The 22,227-nt window shown below is 44.3% G+C and overlaps 1 protein-coding gene across 2 annotated transcripts in view; it reads right to left on the bottom strand.

Moving 5' to 3' along the window:
- Nucleotides 1-7,596: 7,596 nt before the first annotated feature.
- Nucleotides 7,597-22,227, bottom strand: part of VLDLR (very low density lipoprotein receptor) — a 33,817-nt gene continuing 19,186 nt past the window's right edge. The window contains exons 5-19 of one of the 2 annotated variants that reach the window (XM_038769794.1): nt 21,294-21,665; nt 21,059-21,181; nt 20,838-20,960; nt 20,176-20,295; nt 19,556-19,681; nt 18,856-19,027; nt 17,897-18,121; nt 14,580-14,698; nt 13,821-13,960; nt 13,021-13,162; nt 12,561-12,707; nt 11,803-11,880; nt 10,747-10,827; nt 9,571-9,740; nt 7,597-8,223 (exon numbers count right to left, since the gene is read on the bottom strand). In XM_038769794.1, the coding sequence (XP_038625722.1) occupies nt 8,188-8,223; nt 9,571-9,740; nt 10,747-10,827; nt 11,803-11,880; nt 12,561-12,707; nt 13,021-13,162; nt 13,821-13,960; nt 14,580-14,698; nt 17,897-18,121; nt 18,856-19,027; nt 19,556-19,681; nt 20,176-20,295; nt 20,838-20,960; nt 21,059-21,181; nt 21,294-21,665 (2,174 nt within the window). In that variant the 3' untranslated portion in view covers nt 7,597-8,187. The remainder of the gene's footprint in view (nt 8,224-9,570; nt 9,741-10,746; nt 10,828-11,802; nt 11,881-12,560; nt 12,708-13,020; nt 13,163-13,820; nt 13,961-14,579; nt 14,699-17,896; nt 18,122-18,855; nt 19,028-19,555; nt 19,682-20,175; nt 20,296-20,837; nt 20,961-21,058; nt 21,182-21,293; nt 21,666-22,227) is intronic. The other variant, XM_038769793.1, reaches the window with a different exon arrangement.

Here is a 22,227-nt window from a genome sequence, read left to right as displayed (position 1 = left end):
CTCCCCAAAGCCATGCTGATTTTCTTGAGTTGGTTTTCGCATCCCGTCCTTCAAACATCCATTAGTACAGTGCTAAGTTTTTAGTTCCCCTCTCAGGGTCGCACCTGGAGTCTCGGCAATGGGAGGGAGAGTCAAGCAGAGGCCTGCCCAGTCCATTCCTAGCTCGGCCAGTGGCTAGCGAGTGGAAGGCAATCGGCTACAAGTCAAAACTCACCCGTGCTGGGCAGCAGCGGCACGGAAGAGAGTCGAGGGCGGAGACTCGAGTTTACTGCGCGGAAGGCGGCAATGGTAAACCACTTCCATATTTTTACCAAGAAAGCGCTACGGATACGCTACCAGAACGATTGCAGATGGAGAGCGGGGCGTTCTGGGAGAGATGCGTCTGTGGTGTCACTATGGGTCGGAAACAACTCGACAGCATAAGACAAGTGTTTAGTACAGAGCTTTGGACACAGAGAGCAATCAGTAACGACCATTGCCGAAGACAGCGTATTAGTAAGGAAGTAAAATTCAATGACAGCCTTCACCAGGCTGAATGCAGGGTTTCCGGGTTGCAAGGTGGTGCTCAGACTTCTTCTCTTTTATAGTCCTCTCATTCCCCTAGGCATTTCATCATCATTTATGCCTTCTTAAGGGTGTGTCTGAGCTTCCGGAATGCCATCGTTTCATTAATTCAGTAACTTTTGATAGAGCTTGTAGCTAGAGTTTGAAGAGTTTCCCTAGAAGCATATTCTAACTTGGCCCTCAGACTCGGGTCATCAGCATGACCTATTACCCAACTCCTGGTAGACTGGAAGCTCCTTAAGGACAGGGATCGTGTCTTCTAACTTTATGGCCCTCTCACAGATGCTTAGTATAGTGTCCTGCACAGAGGAAGCAGTCAGTAAATACCACCGATTGACAAACTCTGCTTTGCTTTTCTCAGGGCAGTCAAACTTATTTAAGACTTGCCAGAATCCATCTCTGTTGGTCCTAAATTATGGTAGTCTTGTTAGCAGCTATTTTGATCCTCATTAGAAAGTTCCTTGAGGTCTGGTTTCACATCGTTGGCTTTTTTGCGTGTGGTTCGTAAGCACCCTCTATGGTGCTCGACTTACCCAGTTGACCCCCAGTGAATACCATTGCTACTTATACTGATGATATTCAAAGAAAATTTTTGTTTTGACCGCGTAATTCAGCGTGGTCGGCTTTGACTCCTTAGAACTTTGGTCATTTTCACTTCAAAATAGTTCCCTTTGTCCCAGAGGTCTTCACATTTCCATCTTGCTTCTCACAAACCAATCTTTGAGTTGTACCTCCATCTCGACTCTCCCGCCTCCATCCCCTTGCTCACATAATTCCCCCAGCTTGGAACTCCTTCCCTCCCCACAACACACAGACCGCAGCCCTCTCCTCATTTGGATCCCTCCTAAAATCTCACCTCCTCCAAAAACTTTCTCCAAATTTCTCAGTGCTCTGAACCATATCAGTTCTTCAGTCAACCGGAGCACTTAAGAACTTGTAAGCTCTTATTGGGCAGGGAACAAGTTTACTAACTCTGTTATATCGAACTCTCCCAAGCGCTTAGTACAGTGCTCTGCACACAGTAAGCACTCAATAAATGTGATCGATTGATCATTTGCACTCAGGTTTCTATGTCTGCTCCATTTATTTTGATAGTTTAGTGAAATATTTTTACATTTGTCTCCCCCATTCAGATGAAAGCGCCTTGTGGGCAGGAAACGTGTCATTTCGTTATTCTGTAGTGCACTGCACCAAGTGGTACTCTATAAATGCTGCTGCTACTACTGTTACTACCACTATATTTAACTTCACACCGGAGAATCCTGGGTCGTATCACTGTATCTAAATGGTTGGCTTGCCATTTCATAGAGAAGAAAGGCGAAGGGTTTTTAAAACTCTAAAGCACCTTCTTGAAATTTCCTACACCTATCGCTTAAACGCAACTAACTTTACTCTCGCTGATTCTTGCCCGGTGTTGTGAAAACCCCCTGTAGAGTAAAAAGTTAGAAGTGGAAAGTGATACTTTTTCTGAAAAACCCAATAGCTTGAGACAGACCATGGCTTTGTAAAGTAACTATTAAGAGGCTGCCAGCGTTTTCCTGGAAAATTATCTTTGGTGCCAGGGATTATTATTCAATTGAATCAATCTCTCCTGTGTTGACACTTACCTTTTAAAATGCCAGCCCCGGAGTAAGCTTATAGCATCCTTTGTAGAATGACAGAAGTTATGTAAGAAAGGAAAGCCTGAAGGTTTCAGATCACTTTTTTCACATAATGAGACTCTTAAGAGAAATAAAAGAAGTGAATCATCTTTATAATTAACAGCACAAAATCAATTTCCCTTATGTAGCAGAGCCTCGCTTTGTGCAAAGAAACCAATGCAGTAACTAGTTTTCTCATGCATATTTTAAACCTTGTGCTCATTTCCTATAATTAGGCAAGTCTTTGCAGTTTATTGAATTAGCTTCTTTGACAGAAGAGATTTTTCTTCCTTCCTTTGCCTTAACTTTCTTTAAAAAAGCTTGGCTAACAAAAATCCTAGATAATCCACATTCTGTTAAAATAGTGTCCTGGCACTAGCAAGATTCCTGGAAATATTTTAAATGTAGAACACCTAATCCCCTCCTCTTCTCACTTTACATGCACTACCTCAGAATGCTCATTTGTTCCCACGGCTTAAGCTACCACCTCTTTTGAATCTGTCTCCCAAACCTAACTCACCAGCCCTGACCTCTCATCTTCTCTGCAATCTCTCCTTTCCTCTTGCCTCCAGAACCAACTCCGCCTTCAGGTCAATACGTTATCATTATCGTTTTCATTATTACATTGGTTAAACACTTACTGTGTTGTCAAGTGCCGTTCTGAGCACTGGGATAGATACAGGTTGGATGCAGTCCTTGTGTCATGGGGGGCTCGGTCTTAAATGGGGGGAGAACAGGCATTGAATCTCCATTTTACAGATAAGGAAACTGAGGAACAGCTAAATTAAGTGACCCGTCCAAGGTCACACAACAGGCAACTAGCAGAGCAGAATTCGAACCCAGGTCCTCCGACTCCCAGCCCTGCGTTCTTTCCACCAGGCCAGGCTACTCCTCCTGAACGCTCAAACTGAACTCTTCATCTTCTCTTCAAAATCCTCTCCTCTACTTCATTTTCTCAACTCATTTGACATCACTCTCCTCCCCGTCTCCTAAGCCCTTAACCTGATTATCTCTGATTTGTCCCTTTCTTTTAATTCCCATATGCAGGTTGCCATTAAATCACGCTGGTTTTTCCTCCACAATCTCGCCATCCAAGGACCACCATTTTGATCCAGATGCTCATCATGCCCCAGCTCGACTACTGCATCAACCCCCTTACCAGCCTTCCTCCTTCCAGCCCCCTCCCCAGGCCGTATTTCACTTTTATGCCCAGATCATCATTCTCAAACACCATTCTGCGCACATTCACCCCACCTTCAATCCCCCAGCGCTAATGTACGTATCTGTAATTCATTTTAATGCCCGTCTCTCCCTCTAGATCGTACGTTCCTTTTAGGCGGAGAACGCACCTATTGATTCAGTTTTGTATTCTCCGAAGCATTTAGTACATCGCTCTGCACACGGTAAGTGCTCAATAAATACTACTGATTGATTGATTGATGTCTCTACTCCTCACAAACCTTCCACGATGACCCATTCCTGTCCTCATCGAATAGAAAAACCTGACCACTACTAAGTCACCACCGCAGCTCTCCTTCTACCTTAACCTCACTGATCTCCTAGTCTACCCCAGCCTGCACATTTTGCTCCTCTAAAGCCAGCCTACTCACTGTATCTCCAGCTCCCCGGTCTCACCGCCAACCCCTTGCCCACGGAACTTCCCTCCGTCCCCCTTTAATAGTCAACAGTTCGCCACTCTCCCCATCTTCAAAACCCTACTAAAATCATATTGCCACTAAGACACCTTCCCTAACCAAGCCATCGTTTCCCCTATTTGCCTTCCCTTCTAATAATAGGGGCACATACAAGCAAAATGGGTTGGATACAATCTCTGTCCCACGTGGGGCTCAGTCTCAATCCCCATTTTACAGACGAGGCAACTGAGGCACAGAGAAGTGAAGTGACTTGCCCAAGGCCACACGGCAGACGAGCGGAGGAGTCGGAATTAGAATCCATGACCTTCTGAGTCCCAGGCCCGGGCTCTCTCCACTATGCCACACTGCTTCTGTATTGCCTATGCTGTTGGGTGTGGACCCCTTAAACACTATGATACTCACTCCACCCCCCAGCCCCATAGCACTTATTTACCTATCCTTATGCTCTGCCACTTTCGTCTGCAATTTATTTTAATGTCTATTTGCCCCTCTAGACTGCAAGGTCCTTGTGGATAAGGAGCTTGTCTACCAATTCGATTGTACTGTTCCTTCCCAAGCACTTAATACAGTGCTCTGCACACAGTAAGTCCTCAATAAATACCATTGGTTGATTGATTTTTTTTATCAATACGTTTGTGCGAAAAATTTCTATGAATCAAAGGTCAAAGATCTACCTAAAGGGCCAAGGCTAAAATTCAGCAACCTAAGTACCGTTCCATTTGTGAATTACTGACCAATTATGTATTCTAAGTCCCGCGTTCCTAAAGGGTCTTAAAAACTCAGCCAGTTACCCTAGCCTGGAACTCCCTCCCCCTCCATGTACGCCACACCACCAATCTTCACACCTTCAAAGCATTCTTAAGGTCACATTTCCTCCAAGAAGCCTTCCCTGATTAAGCCCTCATTTATCCTGCTCCTTCTCCCTCCTGCACTTGGATCTGTGACCTTTGGGAACCTGATATTCACCCCACACTCAACTCCACTTCTTTCTTTAAATTATATATTTGAAATTAGTTATAGGAATTAGTCTGTCTCCCTCTCTAGACTGTAAGCTCATTGTGGGCAGGGAAGGAATTTGCCAACTATGTTGCATTATACTCACCCAAGCGCTTAGTACAGTGCTCTGCACATAGTAAGTACTCAATAAATATCATTGATTGTCAGATTGACCAACTGCACAACAGCAGACTGATAACATCTTAATTTGCACAGTTTTTAGAATAAGCGTTCAAAATTCAAAGGTAATTTATGTAACAATATGACAATTAACATCTTTCCAATTGGGATTTTACTGAAAAAAAATTCAGATCAGAACTATAGGCCCAAAAATGTTTAACAAAAAGAATAGAGCCATCCTTTGTTTTGAAGACAATATTGCTATAGGCATTTTAAATAACTACACAGATTTAGCTTTACCCAACCTTCCCTTGGCATAGTGGTTAAAAGTGAACTTTAAACTCCTAATAACCTATTAATACATTAAATACCTTATACAGTCAGGTTGGTTGAATAGGAAATGCAGGTATTTCCTTACTTCCTCAATACTGGGTTAGCCCCGCCTCATAGATCAGACTCAATCATGACTGGTGCGTAGACATTTGGTTTCTGGGGGGGATCAAAACAGTGGTGAATTATAAATGCATTCTTCTCTTCAAGGCCAGAGCTAAATTCAAAATAAATAATAAATGCCAGTGGGGTGGGGCACAGGAGACTAGTGGAAAGAGCAGGGAACTGAGAGTCAGAAGACTTGGATAAGTACCAGACCCACCCCTGGCCCACTGTGTGACCTTGGGCAAGTCACTTAACCCCTCTAGGTCTCAGTTTCCCCATCTGTAAAATGGGGATAAGTAGATTGGGAGCCCTATTCAGAGACTGAATTCGATCTTAAAACCTTGTATCTTCCCCAGAACATGGGAAGCAGTAAGCACTTGAGTATCATTAAAAGAATCAATGCTCCAGCTTCATACTGAGCCTCGCTAGATAACTGAAGTAGCCTTTTGGAGTGATGTGAAAGCCACTCATGGTGATGTGGTTCCTTAAAAATATTTTACTTAACTTGCAGGAAGATGAAAGGGCAACAGACTGAAGTCTTTTCAATCCATGATTTGCCCAGTTATAACATCATTAGGTTTTAAGTCCTGAGGTTAACAATTTGGGTTCATGTACCGGGACTTCTCATAGAGAAGCAGCATGGCATAGTGGATATTTTGATACCCAAAACTATATTTGAGAGTAATGGATAAAAAAGCCAGGTGTCATCAAATACTGTTTAACACTCAAATAAATGAGGCCCTAAACCTCCTGCTGAGGTAGTGGATCACAGAGACACAGAGTCCCTTGTCAAGCCAAGCAGGTTTGGGCCACAAATGTAAGGTTTTAAGCTTTTTAATTAAATCATCACTACCATGAGCTCCATAAGCTAGTGGCCCAGGCAGCATCCTTTCTCGTGCCTGACACCGCATGGGGCAAAGGAAGCCCCATTCCTACCCCTTCCCCTCCCAGTAGAAGTTGGGACTTTCTACCCCATCCTTTGATCTCTTCTCACTCGGTTCTTTTTGCCTCTTCTTACTGTGATCCTTCTGCAAGGCTCTGATCTGATTTTCCTAAGTCTCTCAGGGAGCTCAACTGCTCACAGAAGTATAGTTGCATAGCTGCAGATGACAAGTATACCCCTCTCAATTACCACCCTCACCTTGCAACCTCTCATCCCAGCCACTCCATCTTTCAATTCTCCCATACACTCTGCCAACACCGCTGCTTCTTATTCCTCAGTATCTTCTGGACCACCCCCTTTCTCTCCACCTAAGCAGATAGGACCCTGCTCTAGTCATCATATTGGCCTTCTTGACATTTTCATCCTCCACCAAGGCCAAACTCTAGTAAATGCTGCTGCTCAGATCATCTTCCGGCAAGAGTTTCTCCACATCAAGCAACACATCCTCCCCTTTTTCAGAGGGGCTCTGCACCAGTTCACACACTTCCACTCAAGCTTTTTTTGTTTTTTTAAAGTGGTATTCAAGTGCTTACTATATGCCAAGCACTGGGGTGGATACAAGATAGGTTGGACACAGTCCCTGCCCATTTCACAGTCTTAACCCCCTTTTACAGATGAGGTAACAGGCACAGAGAAGTTAAGTGCCCAAGATTACACTACAGAACCCAGATTCTGATTGCCAGGCCCCTGCTCTTTCCACTAGGCCCCACTGCTTTTCGCTTTCTAACTGCACCTTGCTCTCAGCTGGGCCCTTGGCTTGGTCTCTCAACAAAATTTGATGAACTCTCACCCTCCTCCTGCTCAAACTCCTAAAATCCCACTTCCTCCACCAGGCCTTAAGTCCCTGTAACCCAAAACAGAGACACACACAAACTGGCTCTCTCCAGCACTTGTCTATACCCCTCCTCCCTGCTTTTGAATGTTATTCAATTTCTTTTACTCCCCTTCTAAACATCCACATTAGAGAGGGTAGGATCCTTGTGGGCAGGGAGCAAAGTGTTTGGGAAAATACAAGGAGGTACTCAATCCTTCTAGACTGTGAGCCCACTGTTGGGTAGGGACCGTCTCTATATGTTGCCAACTTGTACTTCCCAAGCGTTTAGTACAGTGCTCTGCACACTGTAAGCGCTCAATAAATACGATTGAATGAATGAATCCTATTACTATGTAATTTTTAGTCCTAGGCCTTGGCAACATCTTAGCTCACACTGTTGAGGAAGAGAGGCGGACAAGGCATTGTTAAGCTGCTTGGTTTAATTTTAGCACTTGGAAAAAGTCGTACAGTGTTTTACTGAACACACACTCTGCATACCTCCATAAGTGTCACAAAGATTTGTTCTCATTCACACATACAAAAATTACTCGTTTACAAATTTTTTTTTGGCAATTTCATCTTAGTAACCCGTTTGCTCCTATTGCCCCAACCATTGAAAAAAGTTTACAATAATTTACATAGAAATATTTTCAAAGTGCTTAAGAATAGTGATTGTTCTAGGGATATTTACAGATGGCCTATACAAGTTATGTACAGGTGGTAGACTATAGCACAAGTTTTCATTGCTGGAATATGGCTTTCTATGGAAAGTGCATATTTGGCCAGTGATGGCAATACTGACTAAAAATTTGAGGGTTACAGTAGTTGGTAACCTCATCTGAAGCTGAACTACACTGTGGACAGAAGTAGGATAAAAAAAGGTATGTGGACTTGCTCCACACATCTTCAGGTTCTTCTTCTAGAATTGAGGAAGAAAGTCTTATTCAGCCACTAGCTTGGTTACCATAAAAAAAATCTTCAAAACTTAAGTGTAGACGGGAACAGGTTGTGGCAGAGGCATCAGGCCAGATCGTCATCTGTGCTCACGACTGATATCTGAAAGAAATAAAGTCGATGCCTTAGGTGTGTGTACATTATTAAAAAAAGAGCTAGACAGAACGACTATTTGGGAAAGCTTGCCATCTTATTGTTGATGATTTTGTCCCACAGAAGAAGAGCTGTGCGTAGAGTACATCTGTTGCTCAAAGTTAAAGCAGTGCAAATGATATAATCCGTTACAGAGACTAAGCAAATAATCCGGAAATGGATACTAAACAATGCTGTAATTGATACCTGGCCAACAAGTTCTTCAGCCAAGAGCCAGGATGAAGAGTCCAGTCCAGATTGGATTTGTTTTATGTTTGTAAGGAGTTTAAACATAAGGAGTGAGGTTTGTTCACTCTATTGTGTGCTAGATACATGTATTATAGCTGTAATTCTATTCATTCTGATGGTTTTGACACCTGTCTACATGTTTTGTTGTCTGTCTCCCCCTTCTAGACTGCGAGCCCGCTGTTGGGTAGGGACCGTCTCTATATGTTGCCAACTTGTACTTCCCAAGCGCTTAGTAGTGTTCTGCACACAGTAAGCGCTCAATAAATACGATTGAATGAATACAGTGCTCTGCAGACAGTAAGTGCTCAATAGATACAATTGAATGAGTGCATAAACGAATGAATAGAAAATGCCTATGTCACAGCTAAGATTCCCGGCCCACTGCTAGCTAAACCTCAGCTTCAGCAGCTACGACCTCTAGAAGCTTTCTGCTCTAGATCAAGTTTTGAAGGTAGCATATTTCATTCTATTTGAACTTTATGCCTCGGACGACGTACTTCAAGTGCTCCACAACCACGCCTGCCCATTCACTGCACTATGTGAGTGCGGCGGACGGGCGGCGGCGAAGAGGAAGGGGAGAAGACGATACAGTTGGCAGGGATGACAGAGTGAGCGGTGGTGATGTCTTTATAGTTAGGCAGGCTCAGAGAAAGGCAGCGAGGCTTAGTGGATAGAGCTATAGAAGCTTATGAATCAAGCCCCTTTAGAGATCGCATTTATGTTGGTAGCCGAGAAGGAGTGTGGCTTAGTGGTTAGAGCACGGGCCCGGGAATCGGAAGGACCTGTGTTCTAATCCCAGCTCTGCCCCTCGTCCGCTGTGTGACCTTGGGCAGGTCGCTTCACTGGGCCTCAGTTCCCTCGTTTGTAAAACGGGGATTAAGACTCTGAGCCCTGCGTGGGGCAGGAACTGTGTCCAATCAAGTTATCTTGCATCTACCCCCGTGCTTAGAACAGTGCCTGGCCAATAGTAAGCCCTTAAATATCACAATTATTATTATGAGGCACTCAATAAATACCATGGAATGACTGATCTGTTTTAGGGAAGTCAAGAGTTTAGGGTCAACTTACCGCTGGATAAGTGTGTCCAACGGAAGAGCTGTGCCTGCCAATATCAATCGTGAGGTCTTCTTCAGTGGTTTTCAAGTAAACGGGATTATCGAAATTCATGCTTTTCATGTTCTTGTGCTGCCAGTTCCTCCACATGAAGTAGCCACCTGCTGCTGCTATTGTCAACAGCACTAGAAAGTCAAGAGTTTGTTAGTAACAGTAACCCAAATCTGGATGAGAGATTCTCCACTCCAGCCGTTCCGAAGACGGACGTGTAGCCAGAGTACATGGGGAGCTGGAGGTGCTGTCAAAGCTTCCTAAGGATTTACAGTGTGTTCTACAGAGTGCTTTGGTGGTCTCAAGCCCTTCAGGGGGTCACTGAAGGGAAAGAAAGGGTGATTGCCAGCTTCCCTTTCTCCCACGGGTGGTCTAGGACCCAGGAGCTGCAGCCTTTTGGCTTTGTGGCTATTACGCTTCAGAGGGAACCAATAGCTCTGTAGTTACACTACTTCTTACAGCCTTTACAAGGCAAAAAGGAAAAAAAAAATACTCCCAACCACCAACCTTAAGGTAGATCCCTCTTATTAGCCACCAGTCTCTTTAGAACTTGAAGAGCTCCCTCGTATTTATCAATTTGACTACTCATTTCCTCTTTTAGACTAAGCTCTTTGAAGGCTGCAGTGGCTTCCTGAGCACCTGGTACAGCGGTCTGCATATGCTAGATTCTTAAATGCTGTCAGAGGAGTCTTATTAATCCAGAGTTGAGTGTCTGGGGTAGATGTTTTACTATGGGAATCAAACACTTTCAGAAGCTTCCTCAATTCAGGTGACAAAAACGTGATGGATCACGTTCTGTAGAATCTTAGGGATCAAACTCCTTTAGAGATGGCATTTGTGTTGGTAGCTGAGAAGGAGTGCGGCCTAGTGAATAGAGCACGGGCCTGGGAGGACCTGGGTTCTAATCCCGGCTCCACCACTTGTCTGCTGTGTGACCGTGGGCAAGTCACTTCCCTTCTCTGTGCCTCAGTTCTCATCTGCAAAATGGTGATTCAATACCTGTTCTCCCGCCTTACTTTAGGACATCAACCCCAGTTATCATGCATCCCCCCCCACCCCACCCCCAGCACTTAGTACGGTGCTTGGCACAGAGTGCTGAGTACCATGATTATTAATTGCACACACTAGCAGACTACTTACACACAGGAATCACAGCCCACACTGCTGAAGTTCCCTTTGGAGACGCACTGACTTCTGATACCGTAGTAGTGACGTTGGCTCCTGGAAAGGAAAGGTGTTACCTTTGAAGCTCGGGAGCTGAAAAGTTTAAAGCTTGCTCATTCGAGCAGAGCAGTGTTTCCTGAAAAACAGTACTAGTGTCACTCCTTGCAGACTGTTTACATTAAAGAAGCAGTTCTCAAAAACCATACAGGTAGCTACAGCTTTCAATTAACACAGGCAGAAACCTGTGTCATCAGCCGTTTCTTCCAGAGGGTCTGTTGCTAAGGATCGCCTATGTCTTAAGGGGTGGAGGACCATTTCAGCAGGGCCAGATACTCAGAAAATGAGCAGCAAATGATATTTTGAGGGAACTGCTGTCATTCTTCCTTGGTATCCCCCTGGTTAACTTAAGGGACTTAAATTATGACATGCTAGCTCTTGTTGGCACTCACCTGCCTCTGGAGTTACCATTGTAGATAGCCCTGCAAGCATTTTAGTGGTAAAAGAAGAGAACACCCTTCCCAAGAATAGTGGTCGTGGGGGTGTTAGTGAGGAGAAGAGGTAGAGGGACAAGGAAACATCTCCTGTCTGTCAGAGTCTGAGCAATAAAACCCTGTGTCTCGTAGTCCATAAGGGATCACCCCTGCACACAGCTTGCTTTACACCCAAGTTCAATTCTTCCAAGTCAGTGTCTCAGACAACCCTGACACAAAGTGCTTCAATTCACGGTATGCTAGGATCATAGTCTTTACTGTTGCGTAGAGTCAGAATCCACGCAAAGGCCGTCTAATGGCGTGAGGTGGCTAGTCAGAGGCATTTAGTACAGTGCTCTGCAAATCAATGCGATTGAATGAACTAATGAATGGGCTCTTCGGTTAATCTTAAAAGTTTAAGCCGAACTATATAGTAGGAGTTACCTGCTGTTTCCACTTTACTGCTCAGTTTTTAGACAGGGCAAGAAAGTATTGCCTAGTTTCAGTGTTAAGAATTTGCTATGGTTTAGGAGGAAGAGCTTTGAGTCATTGGGACCAATACCTCCAGCAATTAGTCCAACAGTTGGTGATTTTTCTGTGGTGCTGGTATCTCGTGTTTCATAAACCACAGTTGCAGTACCTAAATTGTAAATCAAGAACCCAGTTATTCCTGAGGTTCTGAAATGCCTACTTTTGAGCTAGAGGTTTTAATAGCTGCTAATCATGCCGGAAGTTAGCTTTCCAGAACACTGAGGGGAGACGTTAAATCCGGATTTAAGATCAGTAAGTTGGGGAAGCAAGCAGTTGTGTCACGTTGAAAGGACTACCAAGCCAGAAGTCTTGTATGATGTAGGAGGAACTGAGAGCTTTCAGCTTCAGAAAAGTGAAAGTTCACCTTCACTCATGAGAATTGCTAGTAGGTCAGTTATACAACTACACACCCTCTGTATTGCCCATCTCAGGCAATAGCTCTACAGCTGATAGATACCAAGGGGTTAGCTATGACAAGTGACTTTGGACAACTGGATAATGCAGTCACGATTCAGCACCCTGGTAAAGCTTCATACAATGCAGGATTTAAGCTTCAGAAGCTACTCGGACATGGTCACACCACAGTTTAAGAGTTTAGAGGTCTTGGGTAAGGAGAGGCTAGAAACATCTAAGCCAATAGGCGGGACCTAACACACTGAGATTACATTTGGATTCTTTTAAGTGTCATTCTGGTCTGTCACCTGTAGACAAGTCAGATTCTCACCTATGGTAGGTAAGACCAGGTGGCCTTTGCTAAGCATACCCATTTTCAAATAAAGGTGTTCTTACTTCTGCATCCTTGGCCGCCATCTTCGAGGTTATACCCACTGGGACAAGAGCAGGTATACTTTGGAGAGTGATCATTTATCTGAGGAGCTGGTAGACACAGATACTCACAGCCTCCATTCGGGGTATCTTCATCACACCAATTTTTACCTGGGGCAGGGGCGAAGAGTTACACTGCTTCAGATGTTGTTCCACTTTGACAGTCACTGATCATTTAACCCTACTTAGTTTAGACAAGTGTGACTTTAGAGAACCGCAGACATATTCCAGAGTTACCGGTCATTGATAGAAAAATCATTTTCCTCGCCTTACAGGTGGGCTTTAAGCCCAAGGGCAGCCTAGATTGCCCATCTGGAAGTTACCCAGCTCTAAGCAGGAGGCAGGTTTCTGGCCGTCCCACAAGATAGATCTTCAATAAGAGTAGTCATGGTGCTATAACAACTTCAGGCTCAATGTGGTTTACCTGATGGCTGTACTAGTTCATGGTAAACAATAATGTCCTGTGCATCATTAAGGTTGTTCACCAGAGTAGCTAGTTCCGATCCAGTGAATTTGTTTGCACCATAAACAGCTTCATTCTCCCCATCGATCCAATAGACACGATCCTAGAAAGGAGACCAACATTGAGCAGTATGTCTAAAGACTTCTGCGTTGCCACATCCAATGCAGCTTGTTTTACACGTTTGATTGAATATTGCTCAGAGCTTGTCTTTACAAGAACAGTGAAGTTAGCACTGAGGAAAAAATGTTGAGTACTTAGTTCTGCAGCTTTTAAGAAGTGAACTGGTAGTCTTGAATGTCTAAAGCAGAGGCAGCAAGACAAGTGTGTCTACTTCAATGTGAGGAGCAGCCTAATGGTCCTATCTGCAGAGTTCAGTTTTAAAAAAAAAAAATGGTATTTAAGCACTTACTATGTGCCAGACACCATTCTAAGCACAGCAGTAGATAAAAGATAGTCATGTTGGACACAGTCCCTCCTGTACATGGGGCTCACGGTCTTAATCCCCATTTTACAGATAAGGCAACTGAGGCAGAGAGAAGTTGAGTGACTTGGCCAAGGACACAGCAGATAAATAACAGAACCAGCATTAGAACTCAGGTCTTCTGGTTCCCAGGTCCACCACGCTCTTGACACTAGATCATGCTGCTTCTCAAGTTCATTGTACTGGGAGGTTTTTAGGTTTATGTCGTGGGAGGGAGGGAGAAGAGGTGGGGGAAACACACAAAAACAGTTTGAGCGAGTCTTATGGGTTTTAATCTTACCTCAAATATAGTGACAGCAAGAGGATGAGCAAGGAATTCCAGCGACTTGAGTACAATTCGTCGATCCTGGCCATTCAAATCCACACTGGATAGCATATGTAACTTAGAATCGAGCCAATAGAGGCGGCTTTTTACAAGGTCTAGAAGAAGGGAAAAAAAAGTTTAGTTACCACTGACATCACATACCATTATCCCAGCCCAAGAGAAGCCACATGAAAATTTAATTAAGAGAGATACCCAAGGGAGAAGGCTACTATTCTCACTTTGACTAGAGGTTCAAGTGCTTCTATCTTCCCTACCTGAGAACTAGGGGTTACCTGCTGTACCTCAGACTTGCTTGTTTGGCCATTATGACAAAGTATATTTCAGAATGGATATGTGCAACATGTCTGTCAAAGGTCTCCTCCCACCAAACAGCAGCAAATGTGAACCGTGGTAAGGGAGGAGAGCAGGATGTTTTAGAAACTTGGTCTCAGGTATAGAGTTGAACTTCAAATGCATATTTTGAGACCCAGATCTAGAGCTTCACTGCAGCACCTCGACAGATTTGTGGTGGGGACTTGGCTAGTATACTTTGGGGGAAAATGGAGCTCTGAAGAATGGCAGATGGGGCTCCCTTAGGTCTTGGGGTATTTCCACCCAGGTTGAGAGATGTACTTGGAGTACATCAGCTTCGGATTTGCTGCAGTGAGGTTTTTTTAAAAAAATTTTTCTTCATTTCGTTTTAAATTAGTCCTATGCAGAGGTGAGAGGGCATACCAAGTGTAATTCCGTTGGGCCACTGGATGTCTGTTGTCACCAGTTGTCGTCTGTCAAATCCATTCATTCCTGCTTTTTCTATCTTGGCTGGTTCTCCCCAGTCGGACCAGTAAGCAAAGCTGCAAAGATTCAGAATTTGTTAGCCAGAGTTTAGTTTGGGGCCAGTTAGCATCCACTAAACGGCAGTGGCCCAAACTAAGTGATTAAGGATCCGAGCCACAATTTTGAGCCTCACTGTGGCTCTTCAAGAGAAAGTGTTACTTCAGTTGATGCATTCTACAAGCGCCATGGGTCAGGTCAAAAGAGCCATCTAGCCAATATTCTGCCTGCCCATTTTAGTGGCACTTGAGGATACTTGCCATCCACCCTAATGAATGAGCCTTTTAACATTCCTAGCTTTGAAAGCGCCCATCCACAGATCAACATCCTTCTTGAACCTATTGCTATTTTTTCTTTGCACAACTTTCAGTGGTAATGAATTCCATAGGTTTATAGCTTCAACTCGCAATTCACCACCTTCATATTTTAGGAGAGGCGCCTTAGTTCTGATATTGAGTGAAACACCAGTAGGTTTACCCTGTCCACACCTTCCTTGTGACTGTCAACCAAGTCCTCTCCACCATCCTCTTTCTAGAAAGAAATCAGAGCACTGGAGCAGTTTCAGGACTTCGTCGTGTGCAAAAGCCACCTCATTTTCCTCACTATTTTAGTTGCCTCGCTCTGAACTACAGTTTTGACCTTAAAATACAAACCATAGTTGGAGTAGTTCAGGTGTGGTGGTTTCATATTGTGGCGAGACTCGTGCTTTAGGACAGATCTGCACACTGCTTTGAGATTGAATTAGCCAAACCTTGGAAATGCCCGGAAGCCAGCATGTTACGGTGCCTATGTCTGCATTACAAAACCAAGCCATTGAGTGCAGCTCAAGTTTTAGTTCTACCAAGCATGTTATACATAGAATGCCAGGCGTTATAGAACTGTAGAGTTTCTGTAAACCCTTATAACTAGTGTGCGTCTACAGGTATACTGCTTTGGGAGCTCTATCCTCCTCCCAACGCCTTAAAACACATGCCAACATCCACTTTACTTCAGCATAATCCAAAGCCACTACTTGTGAAGTCAGGGTCTCAGCATTTTAACTGGTGTCAGATTGAGAACAGCTCAGATGCAGGCCTTTACTTTCCTCCCAAGAGAGAGTCAGGATTACATGCTTAATCTTAAAGCAACTTCTGCTTCAGCATCATCAGGATGCTAGGTGGGGTTATAGCAGGCATTTAAAAAAAGTGAAACTAAGCAGAAATTCATGCTACCTCCAAGCTTCTACCCAATATAACATCTGAAAGTCATTTTTGTTGCCCAAAGTTAGAATACTTGGGTCTCTTTGCATAGGTGACCAACTGAAAAATTCCCATTTTAATGATAATAAAACACTAATTTTTAGTATGACCTGTAGGCCTTTCAGGTAAGGAACCGTCCTAAGATTTGTCTAGCGACCGATGATCTACATATCGGATGCCAAAGCCTGGGAAGCCTTCGCTCTAAGGGGGCAAATATTTTCCAACACAATCAGTAACATTAAATTATAGGCTGCTGGGAAGAAAGAATGCCAAGTTATAGCACAAGAGTTCACACAAATAGTCCAGAGGATTACTTTGTTTCAAACCATTTAAAAATTGGCTACCAAGTGATGGACACTTGCCTCGCACTAAGCCCAAATCAACCAGAACATTGTGACTGTGAAGTGACTTCCCATCGCCCATCTAGCACAGCTCACAGAGTTCGGCAGGGGCTTGGAGACGACTTTCCAGATCAGTAGTGTGTTTAGCGTAATTAAAAAAATAAAATAAGATTAAAAAGTGATCGTGTTCGGGCAGTATTTTCTATATTGCGCTCAACGGTTTGGGAGAGGTTATGATGCGCACACAAGTCTCTCTCTAGAGAGATAGTGGGAACTCAGAATCCTACAGACTTGCCAGTGATTAAATCTGGATCAGCTGAGACTGGCCACTTCTCACTCACAACCACTTGCCACACAGTAGAACTTGGTGGCTGCCTTAGATTCCATCCAGGCAAACCATTAGCCAGAGATGCTGCGACAGCAGAAGACGACCAAAAAAGCCCACATGGCTTTTGACAGGTTGACGCTAGCGGTGACAACGGGGTATCGAGCTTCGTGCCACGCTGAAGGTTTAAAATGTTGCCGTGGCGTCCAACCTCCCATACGGCTGCAAGGCACAGGCCTACAAGAGAAGACTTATCTAGATTTTTGAGCACTCAAAACTCCAGCGGCAGCCAAGAGGACCAACAGTTGTCCAGGAACGCAGTCAAACTCACCAGCACCGAAGCAAGGCACACACCAAACACAGCTCCACTGGGTGAAGCGTGTGGGTTGAATGGATGACATCGGGCTACTTAAGCAGCTGCAAGGGGAGCAAGGATTTAGAGACAGCTCAGCACAGTCTCCAACAGGGTGATAGTGATCTGTTGGAGGACCTCTCCACTAGACAGGTCAGCCCCGATGTGCAGAAGTCAGGAGAGTTACTCTCTTCAAGCTGAACTTTTGCAGCTCTCAGGACCCCCAAGCGACAGGCTCAAAACAGAACCAGGTCCTCGGGGTTTTTTTTGAACGCGCACACGGTGCAAGAAGAGGCGCAGTGGCCCTTTGTCAGCCTTCTGTACGGCTAGCAGCTCACCTTCTTAAAATGACGGCGAACTAGGTGGAAGCGTGGGGCGAACTGCAGCCCAAGTTCCCCGGTGGGAGGTGGAGTCGCATGGCTTCAGGAGTCCGCACGCCCGTGTACGAAGGGGACTTTACAGAGGGTGGCAAGCAGATGAAATTCACTACCACAGCAAGTTGTACAGGTTCAAGGAAGATTAGAATAAGTTCCTGAGCAAATGGTACGTAACTGGTTCTTAGAGAGGAAGTCAGGCCATTCATTCAACATCTCAAACAGAACGGATGACAAGAGGGGCAAATCACAGCTCCTCCGAGTATGCTGCCGTCTCAGTCAGAGGCAGAATAGCGGACTGACTCAGAAGCAGCATTTATATTCTTACTTCAGTGTCTGCCCAACTGAGCCAGCTGGTCAGGCTGAAAAAATAGACTGAAGCCCACGAGCCAAGCCAGTAAAGTACATCCTACCTGCTGTTGCATCAACTCAGCCTGAACCTTTTTCTAAGCTACTTAGGAATTGCGCGGTCAGAGCTTGAGCATGTATAGCTATTGCGGCTTTTTACGAATCACCCCTCTCAAGGATACTCAGGAGAACACTCAGCGAGCTCACTCGCCTATGGAGTAGACAATACTAGGAACTAACCCAGAGAGCGGGTCCACCGCTATGGAAGTTGGCTCCCGCAAGTCAGAATTAATTAGGATCTTCCGCTTGGTTCCATCTAGGCTAGCCACTGAAATGGTCTTGGAAGCCACATCAGTCCAGTAGATGTTCTTGTAGATCCAATCAACAGCAATGGCTGCAGGATTATAGACATTGTCGATCATTTTAACATGTCTACCAACTTTGTCCCGGGCATCAATTGAGGCACTGAAACAGAACAGGTCATGGGTGAGGTTTAAGAATTTCAGCGATAGATCGTTGGCTCTCCAGAATGTCACACTTAAGCCTTCAAACTATGAAGAGTTCTGAACTAGTAATAGATTTTTCCGTTTTTCTAGCGTGATTACTAGCCAGGTCAGTTTTTGGCCACTGCCAGCCCTGGACTAATGATTAGAGCTTCAGCTCAGTTGCTAATACAGGTTCTCTATATTTTTCAATGCTACTCTAATTCTAAAAAAAAAAAAAAACAGCTCTAGCTTAAATTTGACACCGTGAAACACTACTGGGATTCGTAGAGCTGCAGAGACAGAGCGAGCACAACTCAATCCTCACCTCTCCCAGAGAAGAGAAGGTGGGCAGGGAAAAAGTAGGGGTAAAATGAAGTCCACCCAAAGTTAAATTAGGTTAGGGGTTGAGTGTTTGAACCATCCCTACACCAAGCCTCTTACTAAATTAAAAACTGGAGGTTTATAAGCTTCTCCTTTCTGCTAAGGCATCTGACAAATATCAATGACCATCAAAGTGCTTGAGTGACAGAACAGAAGGGTGACAAATGAGAAAATGGAGCAGAGAAGCCAACTATTGTAACAATACATAGTAGGGTGCTCATGACTCCTTGAGAGAGTCAAGTCAAAAGGGGACAGAAAACTCTGACCCAACACCAAAAGTGGAAGTAAAGCTTATTGCTGACATGCCCTAAAGTGAAGTGTAGGGCCATTTACCTGAAGATGGCCTTTTGGCTTAGGTCAGCCCAAAATAGTTTCTGGGCAGTTATGTCAGCATCCAGAGCTACAGTATTTCTTAGCTGTTCTACCAGTTGGATGTACTCTTTCCTTTCTAGGCCAATCTTCCTGATGTCCCTTCGATTAGTGAAGATTAGGCTTGGCTCTTTTCCTGCAAACAGAGATTCAGGGTTTACTTGGTGACACGTGCCTCTTCACAACGAGACCATCTTCTTACCACAGAGTTTCAGGCAAAGACCCTGTTAAAAACAGTACCCTCTGCGTGTTTTCAGTGTACGAAAAAACCAGTCTCCATCCCCCCCACCCCACTATCAAGCGGCTCTGGTTTACTAGCAGCACCATGCAAGTTACCCAAATGAATAGGTATTTGGACCAGCTGATGTGAAGTCACTTGCTTTCCTCAGGGCTTGGAAATAAAAAAAGTTTAGGAGTGGGAGTTGGATGCACAAGTGTTGATTTCCCAATATGAAATTTGCAAAGAGCTAAGACAGGCTTTATAGTAAGTCCTCTTAAAAATGGGATGGACCACCTAGATCTGTAAAACGTACTTTAAGATACATCAATAAAAGCACATAAGTTAGAAGCTCTAGCTACTACATTATTCATGTACTGCTGCAGTTTCATGTTTGCTATTCCTATATTATATCAAATTTGGGAAAGCACTCTTGTAAGCTATTACCTATGGCCTTGCACACTCCAGTAGCAAGATCCATTTGATAGCCACGACTACATTCACACTTGTAGCCACCTTTTAAGTTGATACAAATTTGACTGCAGATTCCAGGGTTTTGGCACTCATCAATATCTACGAGGGAAATTAGAATTAGTTTTACTAATCCCAGTAGTCATCCTCCCTTCCCCACTGTATAGTAAGCTCCCTGAGGATAGGAATTGTGTCTGTTCTTTTGTACTCAAGTATTTAAGTACAGTGCTCCGCACACAGTAAGCACTCAATACCAGAGAAGCAGTGTGGCCTAGTGGAAAGAGCATGACCGTGGGAGTCGGAGGACCTGGGTTCTAATCATGGCTCTGCCAATTGCTTGTGGTGTGACCTTGGACAAAAATCACTTCACTTCTATGCCTTAGTTTCCACAACTGTAAAACAGGAATTAATCTTACTCCCTCCTACTTAGACTGTGAGCCCCACGTGAGACAGGGACTGTGTCCGACCTGATAAACTCGTATCTACCCCAGCACTCAGAACAGTGCCCATCACATAAGTGCTTAATACCGTAATAAAAAAAAATAAAAATACCATTCATTCCCCACTCCCCAAAAAAACATAATTTAGAGTCTTACCTCCACATGTCTTCCTATCTATCAGTTCAAACCCCGCTGCACAGTCACATTCGTAACCTATAACTAGGTCTTTGCAGATATGTGAACATCCACCATTGTTAAGCAAGCATTCGTTTACATCTGAAAGATTTAATATTAGAGATTATTTCCCCCACCACCACCAGCAAATAGGAAAGTCAATATATTCCTATTTTGCTATTCTTCAAAGCTTTTACATCAAATGATTAACATGTTAGCCTGAATTTCACTCAGTGATTAGTCTTACACTATATCAGATTTTATATTTCATTACACTCATTCACAGTGGCAGCATTTTGCTTACACCAAAAAGAAAAAAAAAATTTAAAAAAACTTAGCTAATTCTAGTCTGCCTTGCCCACCAACAGCTGCTATAGTATAAGATTTGCTGCAGTTTTGTGGCATTGCTACAACAGACACCGACGAAGCTACATACACTACAGGGAATACAATTCAATGAACACTGACTCAGTTTAACATTCAGTAACTAGGTTTCAAGAGAAATAAGATCTGATCTGCACTTTATATGATTTTGATTTAACCAAATACTAGAAGACTAGTTAACTCAGGGCCAGCAAAATAGCCAATAGGAGAGATGTCATACGCAACACTCAGCTTCGTAAAGTCTCTCCACTCTCACTTACTGCATTCTTTCAGGGGTTCATCACTCCAGTCCTTGCAATCTTGCTGCTGGTTACATACTTTGCTTATATCTATACACTCTCCACTTCTGCACTTGAATTTTCCAGGTCCTGAACACTGATTGGCTAGAGAGAGATGACCCCAAGCAAAGTAAAAGAAAGCCATTAGCACAGGGAACAAAAGCGTTGCACTCTTTCAGGCTCCGAGAAAAGTGAGATCTTACCGTTTTTGCAGTTGACTTCGTCGGATCCATCTACACAGTCTCGCACGCCATTACATTGCCTGCTGCCATGGATGCAGTTACCATCTTCACACTTGAACTGGTCGGGTCGGCAAGTGAGAGAAGCTAGCAGGAGAAAAACCATTTGGTGTCACCAAAAGGTTCCAGCGCTAGTCCTGTTTCTCCACAGCATTGCCCAACAGACCCAACAGAGGCAGACGGGTTGAGAGTGACTTACGGCAGTTTATCTCATCGCTTCCATCCTTGCAGTCAGAGTCCCCATCACAGCGCCATTTCTTGTGGATACACTCCCCCGAGTCACACTGGATCTCGCTAGATGGGCATTTCGCGTGCGGGGCGGGCTGGCGGCCACAGCGCTCAAGGGATTCGTCCGACTGGTCAGAGCAGTCGGCATCGTTGTCGCACACCCAGCTGGAGGGGATGCAGGAGGAGGTGCTGCACTGAAACTCGTGGGCACCGCAGGTCGGGGGAGCACAGTCCAGTTCATCACTGCCGTCGCTACAGTCTTCGTGGCCATTGCACACAAAATTCTTGGAGATGCAGTGCCCACTGAAGCAGGTGAATTCTTCTGTGCTACAAGTTATATTACCTGATTGAAAAGAAACACCAGGATAAAGGCAACATTTTGGCTTCTCTCAAGTTTTTAAATATCGATATATTGAAGCAGCGTGGCTCAGTGGAAAAGAGCCCGGGCTTTGGAGTCAGAGGTCATGGGTTCAAATCCCAGCTCCATCAATTGTCAGCTGTGTGACTTTGGGCAAGTCACTTCACTTCTCTGGGCTTCAGTTACCTCATCTGGAAAATGGGGATGAAGACTGTGAGCCCCCCATGGGACAACCTGATCGCCTTGTAACCTCCTCAGCACTTAGAACAGTGCTTTGCACATAGTAAGCGCTTAATAAATGCCATTACACACACACACACACACATTTTACAAACACCTAAATCTATAGATAGGAGAGTGTGCCAAATCCTTTTTCAGTAGAAGAGCAACCTGAGAAGGGAATGTGTCTGCTTACTGTTACACTGAACAATCCCAAGCACTTTAGTACAGTGCTCTGCACACAGTAAGTGCTCAAATACAATTGAATGAATGGGAAAAGCTAGGCTCCCTATTTTATTGCATGGAATGAGACTAGCTAGTTGTTTCC

This window comes from Tachyglossus aculeatus, chromosome X4 (assembly GCF_015852505.1).
Source record: "Tachyglossus aculeatus isolate mTacAcu1 chromosome X4, mTacAcu1.pri, whole genome shotgun sequence".
NCBI classification, from domain to species: domain Eukaryota; kingdom Metazoa; phylum Chordata; class Mammalia; order Monotremata; family Tachyglossidae; genus Tachyglossus; species Tachyglossus aculeatus.
This window is presented reverse-complemented; position numbering and strand designations above follow the sequence as displayed.